We start from the raw sequence: 23,144 nt of genomic DNA on the forward strand, positions 1-23,144 counted from the left end.
GATGCTACTGTTACCTTTTGTTTCTAAGATAGGTGACTTAAGAAATAGGGAGGCAAAACAGCAATATTTTCTGTTGAATATAAAAGCACAAAACATTTTGCTAATTAAGCATTTTCATGAACAAGGCAATGTATTTAAAAAAGAGCAAGTACTACATATATAGAATATTTGATTAGTATTTTTAAGAATACCTAATAATATTCTTGCTATTTGAGAAATTTCTGTGTAAGTAAAACTTGTTTTAGATGCTGATCACCAAAATATTGATATCTGTATTACCTTAATCTTCATGAGTAAGTAACAAGGTGGAACACTATTTTATGAAAGCCATTGCTGCAAAGCCTCAGTATTGACTTTAATGTTGTAACAGTAGGCACTGCAGTTCAAGAATATACTGTAGAGTTTGTTTTACAGTCATCTTTCTGACTTAACAAGAAGTTAATATAAATCAGTTTCAGTTATGTATTACACCACTAAAAAATGCTCGCTTTCTCTTTTTTGCCTTCATTCCAGGTGTTCCTTCAGATGCAGATTCTTCTGCTGCCAGTAACAAAATTAGTGGGGCAAACAGTTCCAAGCCGAATCGCCCTTCTCTTGCTAAGATTCTCTTATCGCTTGATGGGAATGTTGCCAAACAGCAGGCGTTATCTCATATACTGATGGCATTACAAATCATGTATGCCAGGTAGGCATGCAAACGTTCTTGTCTTCTGCAGAGCAAAAGATGACATAGCTTACCATCTATTAGGGTCTCTCGAGTCAGGTATGAATTGTTGTACAAGTTTGGACTCCTCAGGATAGGCCTAAGCTTCATTTAAATTTTCTTTTGATGTTGATGTTAGCTTTATGCTGTTATGTTTTCTTTACAGAAGCTCCCAGTGCCTGGGGAAAATTTTTTTTTATTTAGGAATGCCCAAGTAAATCATATAAAAGGAATGCAAGTAGATCATGATAGATGATATGTAGGAAGCAGCGGGCATCAGGGTGGAAAGAACAATAAAACTTTACAGTGCCCTCCTTGTTGTTGGTAGAGAACAGAGTATTTGTGCCAAAACTTATGAAGAGGAACTTGTGTAAAATAGTGGCCTTAAAACACAGTATTTAAGCATCAGGCCCAGAGGAGAATGGAGATAAACTACTCTCTAAATTCCAGAGCTTGGAAACCTTTCCTTCTTTTATTAAGAGAAGCTAATGTAGTTTTTTTCCAAGTTCAACAAGGGAGTATAATTAGGTTTATGTTAATCTGTCCTAAATGATTTCAGGGATGCAGTTGTTGGAGCATTGATGCCTGCAAGTATGATTGCACCAGTAGAATGTCCTTCTTCATCGCCAGCCCCCCCATCAGATGCTACTTCTACAGGAAGCCCTGCAAATGGAGATGAATGCATGCTTGTAGGAGATATAGAAGAAAGGTTGAGCCCAAACCCATGGCAGGACAGGAGAGGGGAGGTAAAGTGTCAAATGAATTTTTCCATCAATGTTTAACAGTAAAGCTGAAAAATACTGTCTTGTTTAGTTTGATAATAGCAGAGATTAAACAGTTCTTTCATGCTCTAATTTCAGGAGTGGGTACTCTGCGTATGTCAGATTTGGAAAACTAAAATTTTAGTGTGAAATCAGTTTTAAACTTTCAGAATGCACTGTGTCATTTAAATGCAATTATGCTGATTTCTAGTAGAATTTTTAGTAGTATTTTAGAGTTAACATGAAAATATTAACCATTTGACCAGATATTAAATTCATTTTAGAGGAGTGATCTTAAAAAAAAAGTCAAGACTAAGGGAATATTTGAACATTATTTAATGAAATGTAATTGTAAACTTGTATCAACTAATGTAGACAGGAGGGCCTGAATGGAATAAGGCTTGCTACTGAAGAGATCTTTTCCTTTAAGAAACTATTAATTTGACGTGTATTGTTAGGGCTGGTCTTCTACACTGTAGACTTTTCTGCAATCACTGATGTTTTATTGTTTGGTTTCGTAGCAGCTGGTATTGAGAGTTGTGTTGGCTGGTTTGCTGTGCTTAGGAACATAAAATAGAAGCTAAAAATACAGAGAACAAATCTGTTGGTTTTGAATTTATGGCTGTTTTTAAATTGCTGCTGTCTTTGAACATAAGCCTTTCTAATAATTAGGCTCTTAAAGGTTTTACAGTATCTTGTTGCAGCTTTTGTTAATTATTATTTCTTTTGGCTAGGTTGTTTCTTCAGAAGACGCTGTGACACCTTCTGCTGTAACTCCCTCAGCTGCTGCTGCCTCTTCCCGTCCTTTCATTCCAGTTACAGATGATCCTGGAGCTGCCAGTATCATTGCAGAAACCATGACAAAAACCAAAGAAGTAATGTTGTCAATACCTTCTTTAAAACTTAAGTTCTTACCATGCTTTTATCAAGCAGTTTTGCTTCTTTTGTGCTTTTAAAGTTACTCTATAAATGACTGCATTTTTTAAATCTATCCAAAGACAGAGAGGTGTTTTTTTTGTCTCCAATGTTAAAGGAGGTTAGTTTTAGGAAAGCTTTTTCACTTGAGAAATGGGTGTAACAGTAGGTTAATTTGGGGGCCATATAATCCCAGATTTACGAATTGTTTTAAACTACCTTTAAACTTCTTCAGACAAGTTAACTTGTTCAGATTCAGTGAAATACTTCTTTAATCTTCACTTTCTAAGTATTTCTGCAATTTGTTTTATAGGACGTAGAAAGTCAAAGTAAAGTATCCGGCCCAGAACCGCAGTACTTGGATGAGTTTACTAGTCTCTTAGTACCAGATGACACACGTGTCATGGTTGACCTGCTAAAGCTTGCTGTGTCCAACCGAGCAGGTGAAAAGGGAAGAGATGTTCTTTCAGCTGTGCTGTCTGGTATGGGAACAGCTTACCCACAGGTCAGATTTTTATTCTGTTGCATTTTAACCATGTCCTTTTTATTAGTAGCTTACTAGAATATTTTCTTTGTATTTTTCTTATATTGAAGTGCAATTCAGCATACTGAGAAACTTAATAAACATGAAAATTTGAGTTGAGCTTAAATGCATGTTAACGTTAATTATTTTAATGGAAATATTACATGAATATATGCATGTGCTACAAATGCCAGTAATAGACTATTTCCTCAATTAGACATTAAAATAGAATTAATGAATGGAAGCTTAAGGAACTGTATTTATGTATTGGACAAGTGGCTGTGGCTATTGGAATGAAGCTGAATTAACCAAGCTCTAGTTCCTGGATCTGCGGAATGTTAGTTTGAAAACTTCCATGTTGGTTTTGTTTTGCATCTGAGTTTATTTCTCAAATTGATGCAGTCATTATTGCTAGCTAAAAATGTTGTTAATATATTATTAATGATATAGAAATTTTTTTTTAACTTTTAAGATTTACATTTGATGCATTGAAGTTTCTAACTATTTACAAAGTATCCATGGGTGTGGGTTTTTTGGGGACAACTGACATACAGAATTAATAAATGCTGTAATATTGGATACCAGCAGCTATATGAAAGAATGTTACAAATCATAAATTATGTATAGAATATCTGCCTACAGTAATGAACTGAAAGTTGTTTAATGTTTCTTGTAGCTTTATCCTTCAAATTTTTTTTTTTGTAATGACTAACAATGCATTTCTTTTAAGATGCTCATATGATGTAGTTAATTTATGGCTTTGCACTGCTTAGAGTGCTTTGAAACATCAGAAGTGATTATGCAAAACTGATTTTTGTGTTCTTTTATTAATCTTGGCTTCACTAACCAAAAAGATGAGTAATGAATGCTAAGGAGTGTGCACTGAATTGAGAGAAATTTTATTTATTTATTAATGGTATAAATGACAAGACAGCTTCAGTTTTAAACAATGAAATCTTAAGGTATCTCTGAGTAAACTAGGGCTGTGGGAGAGCCTAACTGATGCTATTCATGTAGAGGCAATTGTGTGGTATTTCTCAAATCGTTACTTTTTTTTTTTTCCCTCCCCAAATTTTCAATGATCAGCTATGTATACTCATGTCCAGGGTTTGAAATGTAGTTGTCCCTCTCTCACCCCAGTTAGATGCATGCTATATATGCACTTATACATTATTTCTGTCTTTTGGCTTCTAGCATTAATAGTGAGTAGCTGAACAAATTTGTGTTTGTGGGTACTTTTTTTGGTTTGTGGGTTTTTTTTGTTGTTGTTGGTTTTTTGTTGGTTTTTTTTGTTGGTTTTTGTTTCTGTGGGTTTGGGTTTTTTTAACCTGAAGAGTCAGAATTTTTATTTGAAACTGCTCTTTAAAAATGAGTACTATTGGAATTTTCTCTCTAAACAGTGTTTTGCAATATCACTTACTGGTTAAATATTTACACCTTTTATTAATCTCTTGGCCTGTGCTTTATGGTTTAGATTTTACAGGGTTTTTTCTGTAAGGGAAAACAATTATTTGTGTTGTCATGTAGTTACTGGAAACTTATGTTGTTTGGCTTTTAGTTTTAGGAGTGTTTCTAGGTTTAACAACACTAAAAGAGTATTTTTGAGTGAATATGATGCTTTATGAATCAGAATTCAGAAAACAAATTGTTTATTTATTTTAAATTTAGGAAGAATAATTGTTGGCTTAGATATCTTGGACTAATCAAACTTACTTTTCGTAAAATGTATATTTTTCTTCTCTTAGGTTGCTGATATGTTGTTGGAGCTATGTGTTACTGAACTAGAAGATGTAGCAACTGATTCACAAAGTGGTCGCCTCTCTTCACAACCAGTTGTGGTAGAAAGCAGCCATCCGTATACAGATGATACATCTTCTAGTGGCACAGTTAAAATACCAGGTATAGAATTCTTAGAGTTACTAAAATCCAGTTAATTTCAAGCCTGCATGCATAAATTTTTTCCTTAGCTTGTCAAAAATGTGTATTGAACTTTTAAAGCCATGTTATGCGTCCTGTCATAATAATAAAGTATTTCTTGAAACACTTTTATATATGCATTTTTGGGTTCCTTGGCTGTGGCTGCAGTTGTGTATCATTGCTCTTTTCTGTTCAGTTACAAAGCTGAGAAGGACTGAGTCTTTTTCAGGGTCAGTAATTGAACACCTGTCTTCTAGTCTTGGGCATTAGGGAAATACTTTTTTGTTTTAACACTGTCTTTTCATTTAGTGCTTCCTTCAGATGTTACCTCGTACTTATCAAAAGGTACGGGCAACAAAGAGCTATTTGCCTTAACTGTAAATAGACATTTTTTTGTCTGTTGCAACTTGAGTTTGGAACGTTCTGAATATAGTCTTCTGTCTGCTAGCCCCTACTCATCTGAGCTTGCTATGATGTAAGCCTTTCAAAGAGAAGAAATTCCAGACAAATAATATCTTTAAACCAAGGGAAGTTATTTTTATTGATGAGTTCTGTGGCTTCCAAACAACTGTTTGATTTCATGTGGATTTCTAAAATACTGCATTTGTTCACGGTATTGATTGCTCTGTAGAAATGCGTAAACTCTTTGTTGCTGTTTAGGTGCTGAGGGACTGAGGGTAGAATTTGATCGCCAGTGTTCTACAGAGCGGCGTCACGATCCACTCACCATAATGGATGGTGTCAACAGAATTGTTTCCGTCCGATCAGGTTATGCGAACTAGTGCTTTTCAAAAACCTCTTGTGTGATTTACTGTTAAATGCTGAATGAAATGTACCACTGCCTGTGTCTGACTTAATGTGAGGGGTATGCCAATAAAAAAAGATGAAAAGCTGTGTGAACTGATACTCTTGTTTTAAACTAAAAAATATGTGGGATCTAGACACAGACATGTAAGTGATCTTGCAACTCTGAATATAGAGAATCTCTCAGCAGAGCATGTCATCATGCTCTTCCTAAGAGCAGTTAGAGTGTAAAAATTCAGTGTTTGGCACCCCTGCCAACGTGTGTGAATTTCTGTATAATCAAAGTATATTTTAACAAACTGGAACATAATCGGAAAAGGTTACTTCTTTTGTTAGCTTTGTTTTCTTTTTCAGGTAATATTTGCAGTACTTTAAGCTTTCATACAGTCACGACAAATGCTCTTCTGCTGTCGAATGCCCAAAATAATAGCTAGATGCTTTCTTTCTGTTTTCTAACCTGGCCTATATATGTGACACTACATGAAATCTTCACATCTTTTATCCTGTTAAGTCAGATTTCATTTTTGAGCACTATTAATTTGCAGTAGATTTTAGAGGAATATTTTTAAACTCATCAGATGTTACATTGAACCTACCCATATATGACATCATGTGCAAGGGTCTTGGTGGTTACTGCCTGTGCTTAACATTTCTGAGCAGTCATGGTGTGGGCTTTTACTGTTGACCCATTTTTCTCCATACTGTTTCAGATGCACATGTGTTTCATTACTGAGATATTTCTGATTGGATTCCTGGTTGGAAAAAGCTGTAAAGCTTTATTTAATGTATATGTTATATATTTTTGTGATATGAAAAGGTAATTTGAAAAAAGGACAATAGATTTTAGTAAGATCTCATCATTGTCTTTTGAATGTGGTATTAAAAGTACTGAGGGTATTTGTTAGCGGTGCTAATTGAACTGTTTAAGACTTAAGTTTTATTAATGTAACAATTTCATAGTTACGTTCATGTGCTTTACGTAGCTTTTTTTTTTTTCTTGAATGAGTTTGTGATGTTTATAACATATAACCATGGAGGGAAGTTGCTATTGATGAGTGGCTTGCATATTGCCTCAGACAATATAGATGAATATGTTCATATTGCCTGCTGTAACAGGTCGTGAGTGGTCAGATTGGTCTAGTGAATTGCGAATTCCAGGGGATGAACTAAAGTGGAAGTTCATCAGTGATGGCTCTGTGAATGGATGGGGATGGCGATTCACTGTTTACCCTATCATGCCAGCTGCAGGTAAGGTATCATATATGACAGAAGGGCAAGAGAGTAGATCTACTTGTCTGATTTTTACAGCTGCATTTATTGCATGATATTTACATGCCAAAGTTCAATAGTTCTTTTGCATTCATACTAAGAAAACATTTTCATTCATACTTAGGAAACATTTCAACAAAGTCCTGAGAGGTGCACTTGTACATAGGGAAGAGAGAAAAATATTTTGTAATCACTCTAGTTGGCCTCTTCATCAGTGAAGAGAGGATACTTTTGAGGCATAATTAATCTGAAATTTTTTTTTTACTATTACTATTAATGCATCTGTTTTGGAGTTAGGTGAATTATGTCAAGAAACTGCCTCTTCCAATCCCTTCAAAAGGAGGTGGAATGGACCAACTCGGATGCAGACTGGCACTCTAGATTGCTGTGTTTGGTCAGCGAAATCCTGCCTATGTTCTGTTCTTATTTCAGTCTGAGGACAAATCTTCCCCACCTTTTTTTTTGCTGTTGTTTTGCTTTTTGTTTCTTGCAGGCCCTAAAGACCTTCTCTCAGATCGTTGCATTCTTTCATGTCCCTCAATGGATTTGGTTACGTGTTTGTTGGATTTTCGCTTAAATTTTGCTTCCAACAGGAGTATAGTTCCTCGTTTGGCAGCTTCTCTTGCAGCTTGTGCTCAACTGAGTGCCTTAGGTAGGTGTAGTCTTAAAATTAAGTCTCTTTGTTTGAAGTTAAAATGATTGTTTTAAGTAATTATGTTCTTTGTGTGCTCATGTTTCCTTAGCTGCTGGCCACAGAATGTGGGCCTTGCAGAGACTACGGAAACTGCTCACAACAGAGTTTGGCCAGTCTATTAACATCAACCGGATTCTAGGGGATAATGATGGAGAAACACGAGCTTTGGTAAGAAGGCAGTGGTGCTCTCCTCTTCACATTTTTCACATTAAGATATATGTGAAGTGTTAAAATGCTAGCCCTGATGTACAACGTTTTTGTTGTTAATGGCAAAATAGGAAATGTGCACATGAATAGCCTTCTTGCACAGGTCTGCAAGTCTGTAAAGGTACTGCATTTTAGAAAAAAATGGCTAATTCCAATGCTGTATAGATATGGTTTTGTATTAGGAAATGGACGGAAGTGATACTTCACATAGCTACCTGTAGTTTGGGGAGTTATTAATGTTTTCTTGTGGTCATCTAAACAATGTACTTTTTGTAATACATACAGTAAGACTAACTTTCTAGTTCTGTGGTTTCTCTAGAGTTTCACAGGGAGTGCTTTAGCTGCTTTGGTCAAAGGTCTTCCAGAAGCTTTGCAGCGACAGTTTGATTATGAAGACCCCATTGTGAGAGGTGGCAAACAATTGCTCCACAGCCCTTTCTTTAAGGTAATGGGGTACAATCAGTAAAGAATTCATTAGTACAGCTCTGGATTTTTTTCTGAGACATGGTAAGCTCACCTAGTCCTGTATCTGAAACACTTTCTGACAAAATCAGAATACTACTTTTAAAAGGTGAATAAAATATACAAATAAAGAATAAGGAATACTTAGCTAGGCAGAGGCAGATAGGTTAGAAAAACATCTTGGAAGTACAGTAGACTACACTTTTTGATAAGTGATTTTTGAGTTGTCCTAACAGGAGTGTTGTATATTTCTGTTTGTTTATTTAAATACTCTGAAGTTTTTATTTACATCTAATTGGAATAAGTAAGAATGTCTTAAAAGGAAGGCTATTCAGTTTTGGACCCTGTACTTCAAAGTAAAAATAAACAAGCTGAGGAAGTCTAGAGAAGAGCAACAAAAATAAAAGGCTAAAAAAAGCCTCCCATGTAGTCAAAGTGAAACCAAGAGGACTTGCTTATCTTAATGAAAAGAAAGTCTTAAAATATGTAAAAGTTCATACGGGGAAGAAGTAATCCATTGTTCACAATCTTCATTAGTAGCATTGATTTGAAATTGAATCAAATTGTAAGTGAATTGAAAATTGATTTAATTGTAGGAAGCAGACTTCATTTAGAAATGGAAGGTTAAAAGTTCAGCACGTGGTATTTGGTATAGAAAAGTTATTTAATCTATAAGTGTTTTTCACAGGGGGTTTGTGAAAACTTCTGGATTGGAAGAGGAAATTAGATACATAACCATGTGAGACAGTGTGGGTACACTCGATGCTGCCCTATCAATGAGGGTAATGAAGATGACTCTTAATGTCCCTTGCACTTTACATATCTTTGAGACTGTATTCAGGCCCTACTGGTCTATGAGCTGTTCAACTACATCAAACACATATTACTTTTTATTACACTTTTTCATATATCTCTAAAATGTTTTTTGATTGTCTGCAGGTGCTTGTGGCTCTTGCTTGTGATCTGGAGTTGGACACTCTCCCTTGCTGTGCAGAGACACACAAATGGGCCTGGTTCAGGAGATACTGTATGGCATCCAGGGTTGCTGTGGCTCTTGATAAAAGGACACCATTACCTCGCCTTTTCCTTGATGAGGTACTGCAGGAATATTTTAAATGGTTCATGGAACATATGAAAGTGTTTAATTTAAAAAGATACACTGAGTTTCAAGTATTTTATGCCAACTGTGGTAGGAGTAACTGGCAGTTTGAATAATGTTTAATCCAAAATCTTTTACAGGTAGCAAAGAAAATCCGAGAATTAATGGCAGATAATGAAAATATGGATGTTCTTCATGAGTGCCATGATGTCTTTAAGAGAGAACAGGATGAGCAGCTTGTCCAGTGGATGAACAGGTTATTTCTTTCAACTGTCATCGGTTTGGTCTTGTGATGCTTTGTTGTTGTACAATGAGAAACTGCATTTTTTTAATGACTTCTTAAAAGCTCTTAACATTTTGTTTGTTTTGTGTTTTCTGCAGACGACCCGATGATTGGACACTTTCAGCTGGAGGCAGTGGAACTATTTATGGTTGGGGTCATAATCACAGAGGACAACTTGGTGGGATTGAAGGGGCAAAAGTCAAAGTCCCAACTCCATGTGAAGCTCTTGCTACGCTTAGACCAGTGCAGTTAATTGGTGGTGAACAGACTCTGTTTGCAGTGACTGCTGATGGGAAAGTAAGGGTACAACAAAAAATTGTTTGTTAGACTCTCTCGAAATATTTCATCCTCAGTCATAAGGGGTTTGGCTAAATAAAAAATGATGTGCATAGCACAGATTTTTTTTTTTTTTAAATTATTATTACTGGTAGTAGTAGTTTTGTTTTATTTCATTTTATTTTTTTAAAGAAACTGAACTATACCAACTCCACCAGTGCAGTCTAGGAATTCCGTGTACTATAGCATTAAATGTGTGAAACAAGACATGTATTTTAATTCTCAATTCAAAACTGTGATCAGATCTTGGAAAACAAAGCTGAATACAAGTAACGTCCTCACAGAGTCCCATAAAACAGGACAGACAGTAAAATGTGGTGGTGTTTATGTCTCTCTGGTGGGGAGAGGTGTAATTGGAATCTGAGACTGTTCACAGTTGGCTAAATGTCAACTCACTAGATATTAGATATTGCACGATCTAATTTGCAGATGCTTAAATCCCGAGTGAAAAGGCATGCCATGCAGAGGTTTAATGTAAGGTGTAGGAGAAAAAAAAAAAGTAGTTTACAAATTTGAAAAAGTCTTATTTTGATACAGATGGCAGCTTTGTGTTAAGGATGTGATCGAGAATTTTAGGTAGAGCTTTTTATAACAGTAACGTTCACCTAGTGACATACTGTAATGATTCCTCAGCAGTCAGTATCATCCTTGTTAACGATTCACAGAAGGGCGAGGGACAGATTAATGTCATTGCTTGACATCATTCTGTTGAGAGAAATTACTTTCAGATAGACAAAAAGAGAGTGAAAAGCAGTACTTAAAACTGTATTTATGTTGTGGAAGGGGAAGAAGCAACTGTGTTTAGGTGTGTATATTTCACAGAAGAAAGAAAACTAGTGCTGCTTGAAAGACACAGGTGACAGATGATTTTGTAATGTTATCACGCAAAGCTATGGTTTCTTGACACTTTTACAAAATCAGCCTTAGCATTTAAAATTAAATCTGTTAAGTCAGTGACAGTTCATATTGACTTGAATGTAGCTGTATTTTCACAAACCTTTCTGAAATTTTAAAAAATATTTCTTGTTTTCCAGAAGAGGGTATAGAGGCATGTAAGAAACTGGTTTTTTTCAGGCTTTCCTTTAACTGTATTCTAGTATACACTCATTAAGAATTCTTCTCTACAGCTGTAGTGAATGTTCTTCAAAAGGCAAACAAAATTAAATTTTATTCTTCACTTTAAAGTTGTATGCCACTGGATATGGAGCAGGTGGAAGGCTTGGAATTGGAGGAACAGAGTCAGTTTCTACTCCAACTTTACTGGAATCCATTCAACATGTGTTTATAAAGAAAGTTGCAGTGAACTCAGGAGGAAAGCACTGTTTGGCATTGTCTTCTGAGGGAGAAGTTTATTCTTGGGGTGAAGCAGAAGATGGTAAACTTGGTCATGGAAATCGCAGGTAAGTAATACTTTGAAATGTTATTTTTAAAAACTATGAATGGATACCTATTATAGTTGCTATGTATTTGAAATGTTGTATGAGTACTGCCTATATGTAGAAGTCAGTGTTAAGTAGTGATGTCAAAATGTACGTTTTTAAATTGGAGAACTACAAAGTATTTTTCAGATAAACAGTTACTCTGATTTCTGTAATTAGATATTGTGTTCTAACATATCTGTGGGTGCTAAAGCCCAGTGGATTTCCTTTGGGATCTGTCTTGTAGTTATGTGGAACTTCAAGGCACTTTAAGGAGCAAAACTGCCATTGTGCTTCTGATCTCCATGTGCATTGTTGCCTACGTTAAAGGAAAAGTTCTGTTGTGTTAGACATAACAATGGTCTGATCCAAAAAGAAAGAAAAAAGAAAAAGGAATGCTGAAGTCCATGGGGGGCAACAGTGCATTTTATGCTAGAAATTTTGATAATGTATCTTAAATTGGACTAATTTTCCAGAGTAAATGCTTAGCTTTGGATTTTAATGGAAGTGGCTTTGTAGTTTCAGCTTACCTGTAATGCTGTAGTATAATATATGGTAAAATATTTCTAGCTTTTATAGGCGTCTAAAAATATTTCTGAATGACTAATTAAACATAAATCTTTAGGATATTAAACTGGAGCAAAAGCAAATACTCAGTTATTTTAGGTCCTTGTACTCATTTTAAAAACCTCTCTCAATACGTTGGTGAACCTGAATGGTTTAAAAGTTTTGTAAAGACAAGTATTTTCATTTCAGCCCTTGTGATCGTCCTCGTGTAATTGAATCTCTGAGAGGTATAGAAGTGGTTGACATTGCTGCTGGGGGAGCACACAGCGCGTGTATTACAGCTGCAGGAGACCTTTTTACATGGGGAAAGGGAAGATATGGACGCCTTGGGCATGGAGATAGTGAGGATCAGCTGAAACCTAAACTGGTAAGAAATCTTTGGAGTTTTATGCAGACTTAGTCCAGTTCTTACCTTCTGATTTGTAATCTTTTGCATTTCTGCATATAAAGAACGAAAGGGCAAAATGATGGCATGAATTTGTAAGAAACGAACAGTTGCTTTAGAAGACAGGAATGGATTGGAAGAATAAAGTGAAAGTGGAGCTGCAAAACTTCTCTAGAGGTCACTAAACAGCTTATAAGGATTTTGTTTTAGAGAAGTCTTAAAGAAAACCCTGAATCCCCCCCAGTAAGTAAATTCCACCCCTTCACAGGAGTAGTTTGCACTGAAAGTAACAAGTGAGCTCCTTGTCTACTGGGTCCCCTCATTGTTTACTTCCTGGAAAATATACCAGTGATTATAGTGATAGCCACTTGGTCACTTGCAAACTGCTTTTCTTCCTGATGTAATAATTACACTCTTAATTCTCATGATTGAATACTGAGATGTTACTGAAGTATATACTAAGTTAATAAGAATTTAACCTAAGTAATTATGTAGCATTTAATTGCTATTTGCTAAAGAAATTTGAGTTAAGCAATTATTCACGAAGAAGATAGCTATTTCCATTTGATTCTTAAGTGGTAAATTTGAGAACTTTGACAGTATGCAATGTAGGAAAAATGAGTATACTGATCAGCTGACGAGTTGTAATTCAGACCTTTGTACTCCTGTGAACTAGACTGTAAGAGTTTAAGTTAGAGTAGTGGTATTAAGAAAACTGCCCTGCCTTTGAAATGAGAGTTCATTTTGCTATCTGTGTTCTCTTGCTGAAAATACAGCAGAAGGTAAGATTATATTAGTTGAATCAAACTGAATGTTTGTTACTTTTATTCAGAGCTCTGTGCATATGTTTCTGTTCGTGCAAGCATTAACTTTTTTTCAGTGCTTGAATTTGTGGGACAATGCATCATGCATTCTTAGTCCACTTTGGGACCTTATCACCTGTATCCAGATGTTCTCATTTCCTTGTCCCCCAAAAAACAAGGTCTGCCCACCTATCCTATATATCTTTATACATATTTTCCCCTTACATGTTCTCGGTTAGTATGAAAATAGATAATCTGTAGATGAGTTTAAGTATGTGAAGTTCTATGCTGCTTTGGATGATGGATTGTGCTGCCTACAATCTATTTCAAGTAGGGTGAGGATGGGGAGGATGTGATATATATGTGGGTCAACATCCTTTTACTTTGTGACTCCAGATCCCACACTTCATCACTAGATGGCAGCATTTCAAAAGATGTTGATTAAATTCAGCTTCTGATGCAAGTGCTAGAAGACTGTATAAACTAGTGAAAGAGTATTTGAAAATAAGACTTTTTTTTTTTTTTTACTTTATGCAATACTCATCCAGAGAGCCTGAAATTATTTCAACAGAATATAGTCTTTGATAACCTTACGTGTTTTGTTTGAATTGTTTTCCCTGACTTTTTAGGTCAAAAAAATTGAACTAGTTCACCAATTAAAAAGAATAATCCAGTATTTTAAATACATAGTTTTCATTTTGCTGGTTTGAAAACAGCGAAGCCCTTTGAGTTGCCTTCATTTGCTTGTTCTTGTGGTGTTTCTGACTTGTAGTTCCAGTGAAGCACCTCTCCAAGTAGGGTTTGTCATCTTTTCTGAAACTAAATGACTGAGTCTTTTACTCTGAACAAAAATGGGTTATTTCTTTACAGGTGGAAGCTCTCCAGGGCTACCGTGTGATTGACATAGCCTGTGGCAGTGGAGATGCACAGACATTGTGCCTGACTGATGATGATACAGTCTGGTCCTGGGGTGATGGAGATTATGGAAAACTTGGGAGAGGAGGCAGTGATGGCTGTAAAGTACCAATGAAGGTATTTGAATGAAATTTTGTCATTGCTTTAGAAACCATAAGGTTGGTGGAGAACGCTGAAGACAGATTTGCCAATAAGTGCAAACTTCCACCCATACTGGGACATCGGGATTCTTCTGATTGTTCTTAAGACCAAAGTCTGTAGGCCTTTAAATTTTGTGCTGACTGTTAAAGTTGCACTTGAAGGTTTTTTTCTTTGGAGAACATTGCTGGTTCCAGCAATATTTCTCATTTTAATTTTGGTTCCTGTCAAAACATTATATTTTGCAAGAAATCTTCGTATTTCCTTGTGTTAATAAATTTCCATAGTACTGCTTAAGTCATAACTTCATTCCAGAAAGGAGTATTGATTAAAAAGTAATCTTACTTTATATTAAACCTTTCATGTGAATGCATCGTTGACTTGGAATTTCTTCATATGTTACAAATGAAATCCATGTAGCCATCTAATTTGAATTCCAGCACTTGTTATGAAGATGAACATGGTTTGTGTTTGAGAAATGTATGTGAGTGTCACTGTGTATACCTATGCACAGTGGATTTTAGATTCTCAGTCCAGAATCACGCTTTATTACCTGGATACAGGTGTCCCCATTCTGTTTCCAAATCGACAAAGTCTACCAGCCAGTCCCAAGTAACAGGTTTTTATTGCATGATGTAACATAGAATTATAGAATCATTTAGGTTGGAAAAGACCTTTAAGATCATCGAGTCCAACCATCAGCGATGCCCACTAAGCCATGTCCTGAAGTGCCTTGTCTATGTGCTCTTTGAATACCTCCAGGGATGATGACTCAACCACTTCCCTGGGCAGCCTGTTCCAATGTCTGACAACCCTTTCAGTAAAGAAATTTTTCCTAATATCCAACCTAAACCTCCGCTGCCACAACTTGAGGCCATTTCCTCTCATCCTGTCTCCAGCCACCTGACGGAAGAGACCAGTGCCCACCTCGCCACAACCTCCTTTCAGGTAGCTGTAGGGAGCGATAAGGTCTCCCCTCAGCCTCCTCTTCTCCAGACCAAACAACCCCAGTTCCCTCAGACGCTCCTCATCAGACTTGTGCTCCAGGCCCCTCACCAACCCAGTTTCCCTTCTCTGGACACGCTCCAGCACCTCCATGTCTTTCCTGCAGTGAGGGGCCCAAAACTGAACACAGGACTTGAGGTGCAGCTTCACCAGTGCTGAGTACAGGGGGACGATCACCTCCCTGCTCCTGCTGGCCACACTATTTCTGATACAGGCCAGGATGCCGTTGGCCTTCTTGGCCACCTGGGCACACTGCTGGCTCATATTCAGCCGCTGTCAACCAGCACCCCCAGGTCTTTCTCCGCTGGGCAGCTTTCCAGCCCCTCTTCCCCAAGCCTGTAGCGCTGCGTGGGGTTGTTGTGACCCAAGTGCAGGACCCGGCACTTGGCCTTGTTGAACCTCATACAATTGGCCTCGGCCCATCGATCCAGCCTGTCCAGATCCCTCTGTAGAGCCTTCCTGCCCTCGAGCAGATCAACCCTCCCTCCCAACTTGGTGTCATCTGCAAACTTACTGAGGGTGCACTTGATCCCCTCATCCAGATCATTGATAAAGATATTAGAGAACTGGCCCCAATACTGAGCCCTGGGGAACACCACTTGTGACCAGCCACTAACTGGATTTAACTCCATTCACCACAACTCTCTGGGCTTGTCCATCCAGCCAGTTTTTTACCCAGTGAAGAGTACACCTCTCTAAGCCATGAGCCACCAGTTTCTTAAGGAGCGTGCTGTGAGAGACAGTGTCAAAGGCCTTACTGAAGTCCAGGTAGACAACATCCACAGCCTTTCCCTCATCCACTAGACGGGACACCTGGTCATAGAAGGAGATCAGGTTGGTCAAGCAGGACCTGCCTTTCATGAACCCATGCTGACTGGGCCTGATCCCCTGGTTGTCCCGCACGTGCCATGTGAGCGCACTCAAGACAAACTGTTCCATAATCTTTCCTGGTAGCGAGGTCAAGCTGACAGGCCTGTAGTTCCCCACATCCTCCTTCTGACCCTTCTTGTAAGTGGGTGTCACACTGGCAAGCCTCCAGTCGTCTGGGACCTCCCCCATTGGACAGAATTGCTGATAAATGATGGAGAGTGGCTTGGCAAGCACCTCTGCCAGCTCCCTCGGTACTCATGGATGGATCCCATCTGTTCGCATAGATTCATGAGTGTCCAGATGGCATAGTAGGTCACTATTTCCTCCTAGATTAAGGGGGGTATATTCTGGTCTTCGTCCTTGCCTTCCAGCTCAGGGGCAGAGTACCCTGAGGATAACTGGTCTCACTATTGGAAGACTGAGGCAAAGGCGGCATTAGGTACCTCAGCCTTTTCCTCATCTCTGGTGGCAGTGTTCCCTTCTGTATCCATTAAAGGATATTCTCCTTGGGATTCTTTTTACTGTATTTGTAAAAGCATTTTTTGTCGTCCCCTAGCTGAGCTTTTGCCTTTCTAATTTTCTCTCTGCGTGACCTAACAAGATCCCTGTACTCCTCCTGAGTTGCCCACCCTCTCTTCCAGAGATGATGAACTCCCCTTTTTTTTCTTGAGTCCTAGCAAAAGATCCCTGTTCAGCCAGGCCATTTTGTCTTCCTTGGTGGTTCATCTTGTGGTGCATGGGAATAGCCTGGTCCTGAGCCATTAAGATTTCCTTTTCAAAGAATGTCCATCCTTCCTGGACCCCTTTGCCCTTCAGGACTGTCTCCCAAGGGACTCTTTCAACCAGTGTCCTGAAAAGGCCAAAGTTTGCCCTCCAGAAGTCCATAGTGGTGGTTTTGCTGACCACCTTCCTTGCCTCACCAAAAATTGAGAATTCTATCATTTCATGGTCACTAAGCCTGAGACAGCCTCCGACCATCGCACCTCCCACCGGTGCTTCCCTGTTTGTAAACAGTAGGTCTAGCAAGGCTCCTCCCCTGGTTGGCTTACTTACCAGCTGTGTCAGGCAGTTATCTTCCACACACTCCAGGAACCTTCTAGACTGCTTACTCTCTGCCGTGTTGTATTTCCAGCAGATGTCTGGAAAGTTGAAGTCCCCCATGACAACAAGGGCACACGATTCTGAGACTACTGCCAGCTGCTTGTAGAACAATTCATCCGTCTCTTCAGCCTGGTTGGGTGGTCTATAACAGACTCCCAGCACAATATCTGCCTTGTTGGCCTTCCCTCTCATCCTTACCCATAAGCACTCAACCTTGTCATCACAATCGTGTAGTTCTGTACAATCAAAACACTCCCTAACATAGAGAGCCACCCCACCACCTCTTCTACCTTGCCTATCCCTTCTGAAGAGCTTATAGCCATCCATTGCAGCACTCCAGTCATGGGAGTCGTCCCACCATGTTTCTGTGATGGTGACTTAAGACATATCTATCCTGCTGCACGATGGCTTCCAGCTCCTCCTGTTTATTGCCTGTGCTGTGTGCATTGGCATAGATGCACTTAAGCTGAGCTATCGAATCCACCCCCAACGCTGGCATGCTGCCCCCAGGCTCATCTCTGGTGCACCTAGGTTTATCCCCTTCCCCCTTCAAACCTAGTTTAAAGCCCTCTCTGAGCCCTGCCATCTCATGAGCAAGGATCCTTTTCCCCCTTTGCGATAGCTGGACTCCATCTGTTGCCAGCAAGCCTGGTGCCGTGTAAACCTCCCCATAATCAAAAAACCCAAAATTCCACTGATGTTTCATCAATCATCAGTCCCATAGGATTGATGGTGAAATGGCATAAAGACCTACACAGAATAAATGGGAAGAGTGTATTGGAGGTTTAAATATTTTTGCTATGTCAGCAGAATCACATTCATGTCATACGAGCAGGGGATGATTAATGTTGAGTATTTGGAGACAGAGCCTTACCGTTTCTACGAAGGGGCAATTGCTGAGTAACTATTGGTAAAACATGCTAGAGATGATCTTCAACAGTTTGCCAAATCTAAGCTTCTTTTTAATGTTTAAGTAGTAAATGGTAGAAAGATAAAAGGACTAGAATTCTGCTAAATGATCTACATACACAATTTATAAATATACTTATAGACACTTACACACTTGCACATTATATTTTACTTAAGACAGCGCAATCTATGAAGCTATAGCCTCCTTAATTAATTTCAATTTCATTTGATACTATTTTCCTAGATTGATTCCCTCACAGGCCTTGGAGTAGTTAAAGTAGAATGTGGATCACAATTTTCTGTGGCTCTTACCAAATCTGGAGCAGTATATACATGGTAAGTATTTTGTATTAGTTATTTTGACAGTGTTAGATGTAACCTTGTCTGCAGCAGGTGTTATACTGCCTTCACCATCTTGATTCTGTGCCTCCACCCCCCAAAAAAACCCCTAAACCCAAACTTTTTTGAGTTCCTCTGTCTTGATTAGTAATAAAATCTACCACTTTGGGGAACATTTTGTAGTGCTATTTGAATGTAAAATCAAAGCATTTTGTTTTGGAGACCTAAGCACAGAGTTGTCATTCCAGGTATTGACCACTGCAAGGTGCAGAAGTTCAAGGAGGTTGGTAGAAGTATAAGCCTGAAGTGTCGTGCGGGGTGGAAGATGATAGCATAAATAACTCTCATATATTATCAAAATTGTGTCTAGCTTGTGGTGGCTGTAGTCTGAGAATTTGATTTTAGTTCATTGTTTTAATCTTTCTATGCCATTCCAAGTTTTGTAGTTTAAATTACTAAACTTAAGTGTTTAAAAAGACTAAGCAAAATACCTTCCCAACATCATTCTGCCGGCTTGTGTGCATGGCATTGGAGATACCCTTAAACTGTACAAAGTTCCAGTCTCTGAGGTCAGTAAACATACTGTTTTTGCAGATGAATGCTTCTAATACTTGACCCTTTTCAGAGGAAAAAAACCCAAACAATCCCCTGCAAAAGGGGTAAAAGGACCTGCACAGAATGAGTAGGAACAGCATGTTGGAGGTTTAAGATTTTTCACTCTATCAGCAGAATCACATCCATGTCATATGAGCTAAGGATGATTAATGTCGAATATTTGGAGAATATTTTGGTATTGAACTGTTTATAAATATATCTATAGATCAAATACCAGACACAGTCTGTTGTTCTGTTTTTTTCCACAATTAAAACACAGTTTTGAAATGTTTTATCTTCTCTGTGCAGGGGCAAAGGAGATTATCATCGGTTAGGCCATGGATCTGATGACCATGTTAGAAGACCACGACAAGTGCAGGGACTGCAAGGAAAGAAAGTCATTGCAATTGCTACTGGGTCTTTGCACTGTGTTTGCTGCACTGAAGATGGTATAAAAATAAAATAATTTACTTAGTTCTCAGTACTGAATTTGGAAAAAATGAAACTTTTATTTTTCAGTCAGCTGTTGGTAGGTTGTCCTTGCTAAAAACGCTGGTCCTCTATGTGCATAAACGTATTTTGTGTTTGCAGTTGTAGCATATTTCTTTAGCCGAAAGCATGTCGTTGATTTAAAATGATCACATAAAACCAATTGAAGGTTTTTAATTAATAAAAAATAAAGAGTTTGTTTCATAAATGCTGATGGTCAAAGAAAAATAGAGAGCTCTAAAAGTAATTACAGATTGATCAAGCAGTAGAATGAATGATTTTGGCTTTCTTTTCAGGGTCTTCTGAGCCTGAGGAGGTGTTTATCTTGCTAAATGAAGCACTGCACAAACAATGTTGCTTCTTACAGAGCAGGTTGAGATACTGAATATTCTTTGCAGGAGACTCACTCCCACATGTAATTAACAAGTGTGCACAATAACTGAGTGTTTTATAGGTGCTGGTGAAATAGGATATAGCTGCAGAAAATAAATGGTCAGAAACAAGGTTACTATTTTAAAAGTATTTTCCAATTATCTTGCAACAGTAAGCACCCATTTTAATGTCCTCTCTAGTAATACAACCTATTATAAGATCTTTTCTTTCATCTCATAAAAAATGTTAAGCCTTTTCTAATTCTTTTTTTAATATCAACAGTTTTTGATATGAAACTATCAAATACAGGCTGTTTCTGGTGTATCTGTTTTTATTCTTCTGCTCCACTGTTTCCTCCTATTTTGGAACAGAATTTTTAAGTTATACAAACTATGAGGAAATAAATGCATCTTACACTAGCTGCTCTACATAGACCATGGGCCTAACTCTGTCACTCAAGATTTATCTGCGCTAGATAGCGGATTTCAGGATGGTTATCAGTCCTAGAAATCTTGATTACAGTCCAAGGTCTCATTCAGTTAAATGATTTATAAATGCTAGTAAAAAAAAAAAAGGCAAAAAGCTTCTATCTTAGCTTCAGAACAATTAATTATTTTTACTGGTTTAGGAGAAGTGTATACATGGGGAGATAATGATGAAGGGCAGCTTGGAGACGGAACAACTAATGCCATCCAAAGACCACGCTTGGTTGCAGCACTTCAGGGTAAAAAGATCAACAGAGTAGCCTGTGGCTCAGCTCATACTTTAGCTTGGTCAACCAGTAAACCTGCTAATGCTGGCAAGCTCCCCACACAGGTAATAGTTCTGGCTTATTGCATTCAGATTTTGAACATACTTAGTATGCTTATTGCTGGTCTTTCAGTAGACATATTTCCTTTCTAAATCCCTGCATAAGCTCAGTGTGCTTTGATTTGGCTTGGAGTTTGAGCCAGTTACTTTGTTTTACTTCTATACTTCCAAAGAAGGATTCCAGTTTTCTGAGGTGAGAAAGCCTCTTCATTCAGTTGTTAATCCAATGCAGAACAGTAGCTCAGTTTGCAAATTGGCAAGAATTTTAATTCTGTATTCCAGCTATGAAAATCTTAGGCCTTCCAAGGGAGTTCTTCATTGCTTGCTTTACATTGAGAAGGTTGTTTTTTGAATATTCTGTCTTTCAGCTATAATGACTGGGTGTAGTGATGATAGGATGTAAAATTTGTCTGTTTATGGATAAAGAGAATTGTAAAATATGGAATAGCAAGAATAGTCTACTGTCATGTTTCTAATGCTTGTTTCAGTTTAGATGGATACTTTTAGTATCTTTTATAAACAACTGAACTCCGTGTATTAAGTTTTGAGAGTGTGAATAAGCAAATATCTGAATTTCTAATACAAATTTACTTACAATCTTATAAATTGTTGTTCTGTTTAATAAAATAAAATATATAATAATTCTTGATTACATTCACATATTGTTGCCTTATCATAGGTTCCTATGGAGTACAATCATCTTCAGGAAATTCCCATCATTTCATTGAGAAACAGGCTTCTGCTATTGCATCACATTTCTGAACTCTTCTGTCCTTGCATTCCAATGTTTGATCTTGAAGGAAGACTTGATGAAACTGGTCAAGGACCCTCAGTTGGGTTTGACACATTACGGGGAATACTGATATCACAGGGAAAGGTATTTATCAGAATGTTTTTAAGGGAGTGATTTGTAACTGTAAGTGAAATGTACTGTTTAAACTGTTTCTGAAGAACATAGAACTATGTATCTCAATTTGTTCTGTAAGCTGTATATCAAATATTTGCATTCTGATTATGCAGACTTCTTTCTTTATGAATGAGTTCTTTTTATTATGTTTTCCTCAGTTCTTCATCATAGTGCTTTTGTGTGTTGATCTTGAAAATAACTTTACACTGTAAATCTTCAGTCTGTAGTATAGTGGAATTCTTCTAGAGTATTCAGTAGATGCTATCCAGGAAAAAAATGTAAGATAGGTATGAGATGGTCATTGTCTGCTTTTTGTATTTCAGTTGTCATGATCAGGTGATCTACTAGTTGATCCAAAGCTCTGTGAAGCTACAAACTTGTTTTAGACTGGGGTAAAAGTGAAGACAGGAGTTCAATCTCAAATCAATAAAGAAAGTAGATTTTTGTAGTTGTAAGTAAAATCAGTTATGAGGAAGTCTAGATAATTATAATGCTTCAAGGCTACAACACCTATTCAAAACTTAAGATACTGAAAGCCTTTAAAAGCGTGACTTTCCTTCAGTATGACCATCAGTTTTGGATCTGAATTTTCTCACTGTCATAGTAACTTGTCTAACAAAAAATTATAACCTTATATAAACAGACAAAATCTGCTGGGAGAAAGAGAAACAGTTAGGTTTCCCTCTGCAGTGCTGTTCTATGTCCTTAAATAAGACACATGGCCTGTAACTAGACTCCTTAGCATGTATTGACTCAAGGACTCTTTCTCTAGGCTCCAGTAAAATTGTGTAGTAGAGCAATCCAGCAGAATATGTGCGACCACGCATTTTTCATCAAAACCTAAACTGGAAAAAAGGAAACGGAAATCATGGCTATTCTGTTCATGACACTTTTATATGTTAGTGCTATTAATAGGGAGTCTTTAGGTATATGATGTTAAGTATAGGAATGGGTGTGCAGGAGGCACATTCAACGTAATTTACTTTAAGAGTCTGCAGAACAGTTACAGAAAGGCTTCAGATATAAGGTAAAATGTGATATCAGGCATATTGTCAAAAGCCTGTCTCAACACAGACACCAGAAGTTGCGAGACCATGTTCTTATCTAGGCATTTAAGTCAGGCTTACCTTCAGAGATTCTAAAGACTTAAAAATCTTGTTAAAGCTTGCTTGTAACTGACAGTGTAAAATTAGATCCAAATATTTAGTGAGAGAACTTCAGATACTTGAATTTGCATGAAAAGTTTGTTTATTTTTATTTGTTTATTTATTGCCTTCCATAGCAAGATGATCTCATCTTTGGCTTTTTTCATTGTTTTTCTCTGACATGAATTATTTTCCATATACGTATATTATTCCAGTATAAACTAATTTATACCTGCACTCAGCAGCATGTTGGTTGCTTAGTAATAACTGAATCTGGGTGCAGTACAATCTTTCAAGCCATGGTTTTGAGTGATACAGGAGAGACTTTCTTCTTTACTTTTTTAGTATCCTGACTGTTTCTAGCTTGAATTGTATTAGCACAAATAACATGATCCTTAACTAAC

The 23,144-nt window shown here is 37.5% G+C and overlaps 1 protein-coding gene across 4 annotated transcripts in view; it reads left to right on the forward strand.

The window, feature by feature from the left end:
- LOC104839887 (E3 ubiquitin-protein ligase HERC2) overlaps positions 1–23,144 on the forward strand; it is a 114,479-nt gene that overhangs the window by 77,120 nt on the left and 14,215 nt on the right. For 3 of the 4 annotated variants that reach the window (XM_010580468.1, XM_010580469.1, XM_010580471.1), the window contains 20 exons: positions 514–685; positions 1,263–1,449; positions 2,199–2,339; positions 2,693–2,884; positions 4,648–4,801; positions 5,480–5,587; positions 6,740–6,871; positions 7,386–7,544; positions 7,636–7,754; positions 8,113–8,238; positions 9,195–9,350; positions 9,495–9,610; positions 9,736–9,934; positions 11,159–11,373; positions 12,148–12,325; positions 14,017–14,178; positions 18,329–18,420; positions 19,327–19,466; positions 20,507–20,694; positions 21,368–21,565. In XM_010580468.1, the coding sequence (XP_010578770.1) occupies positions 514–685; positions 1,263–1,449; positions 2,199–2,339; positions 2,693–2,884; positions 4,648–4,801; positions 5,480–5,587; positions 6,740–6,871; positions 7,386–7,544; positions 7,636–7,754; positions 8,113–8,238; positions 9,195–9,350; positions 9,495–9,610; positions 9,736–9,934; positions 11,159–11,373; positions 12,148–12,325; positions 14,017–14,178; positions 18,329–18,420; positions 19,327–19,466; positions 20,507–20,694; positions 21,368–21,565 (3,134 nt within the window). Of the gene's footprint in view, positions 1–513; positions 686–1,262; positions 1,450–2,198; positions 2,340–2,692; positions 2,885–4,647; positions 4,802–5,479; positions 5,588–6,739; positions 6,872–7,385; positions 7,545–7,635; positions 7,755–8,112; positions 8,239–9,194; positions 9,351–9,494; positions 9,611–9,735; positions 9,935–11,158; positions 11,374–12,147; positions 12,326–14,016; positions 14,179–18,328; positions 18,421–18,671; positions 18,707–19,326; positions 19,467–20,506; positions 20,695–21,367; positions 21,566–23,144 lie in introns of those variants that run through there. The other variant, XM_010580472.1, reaches the window with a different exon arrangement.

This window comes from Haliaeetus leucocephalus, unplaced genomic scaffold, assembly GCF_000737465.1.
Source record: "Haliaeetus leucocephalus isolate CR32 unplaced genomic scaffold, Haliaeetus_leucocephalus-4.0 Scaffold712, whole genome shotgun sequence".
Classification (NCBI taxonomy): Eukaryota; Metazoa; Chordata; class Aves; order Accipitriformes; family Accipitridae; genus Haliaeetus; species Haliaeetus leucocephalus.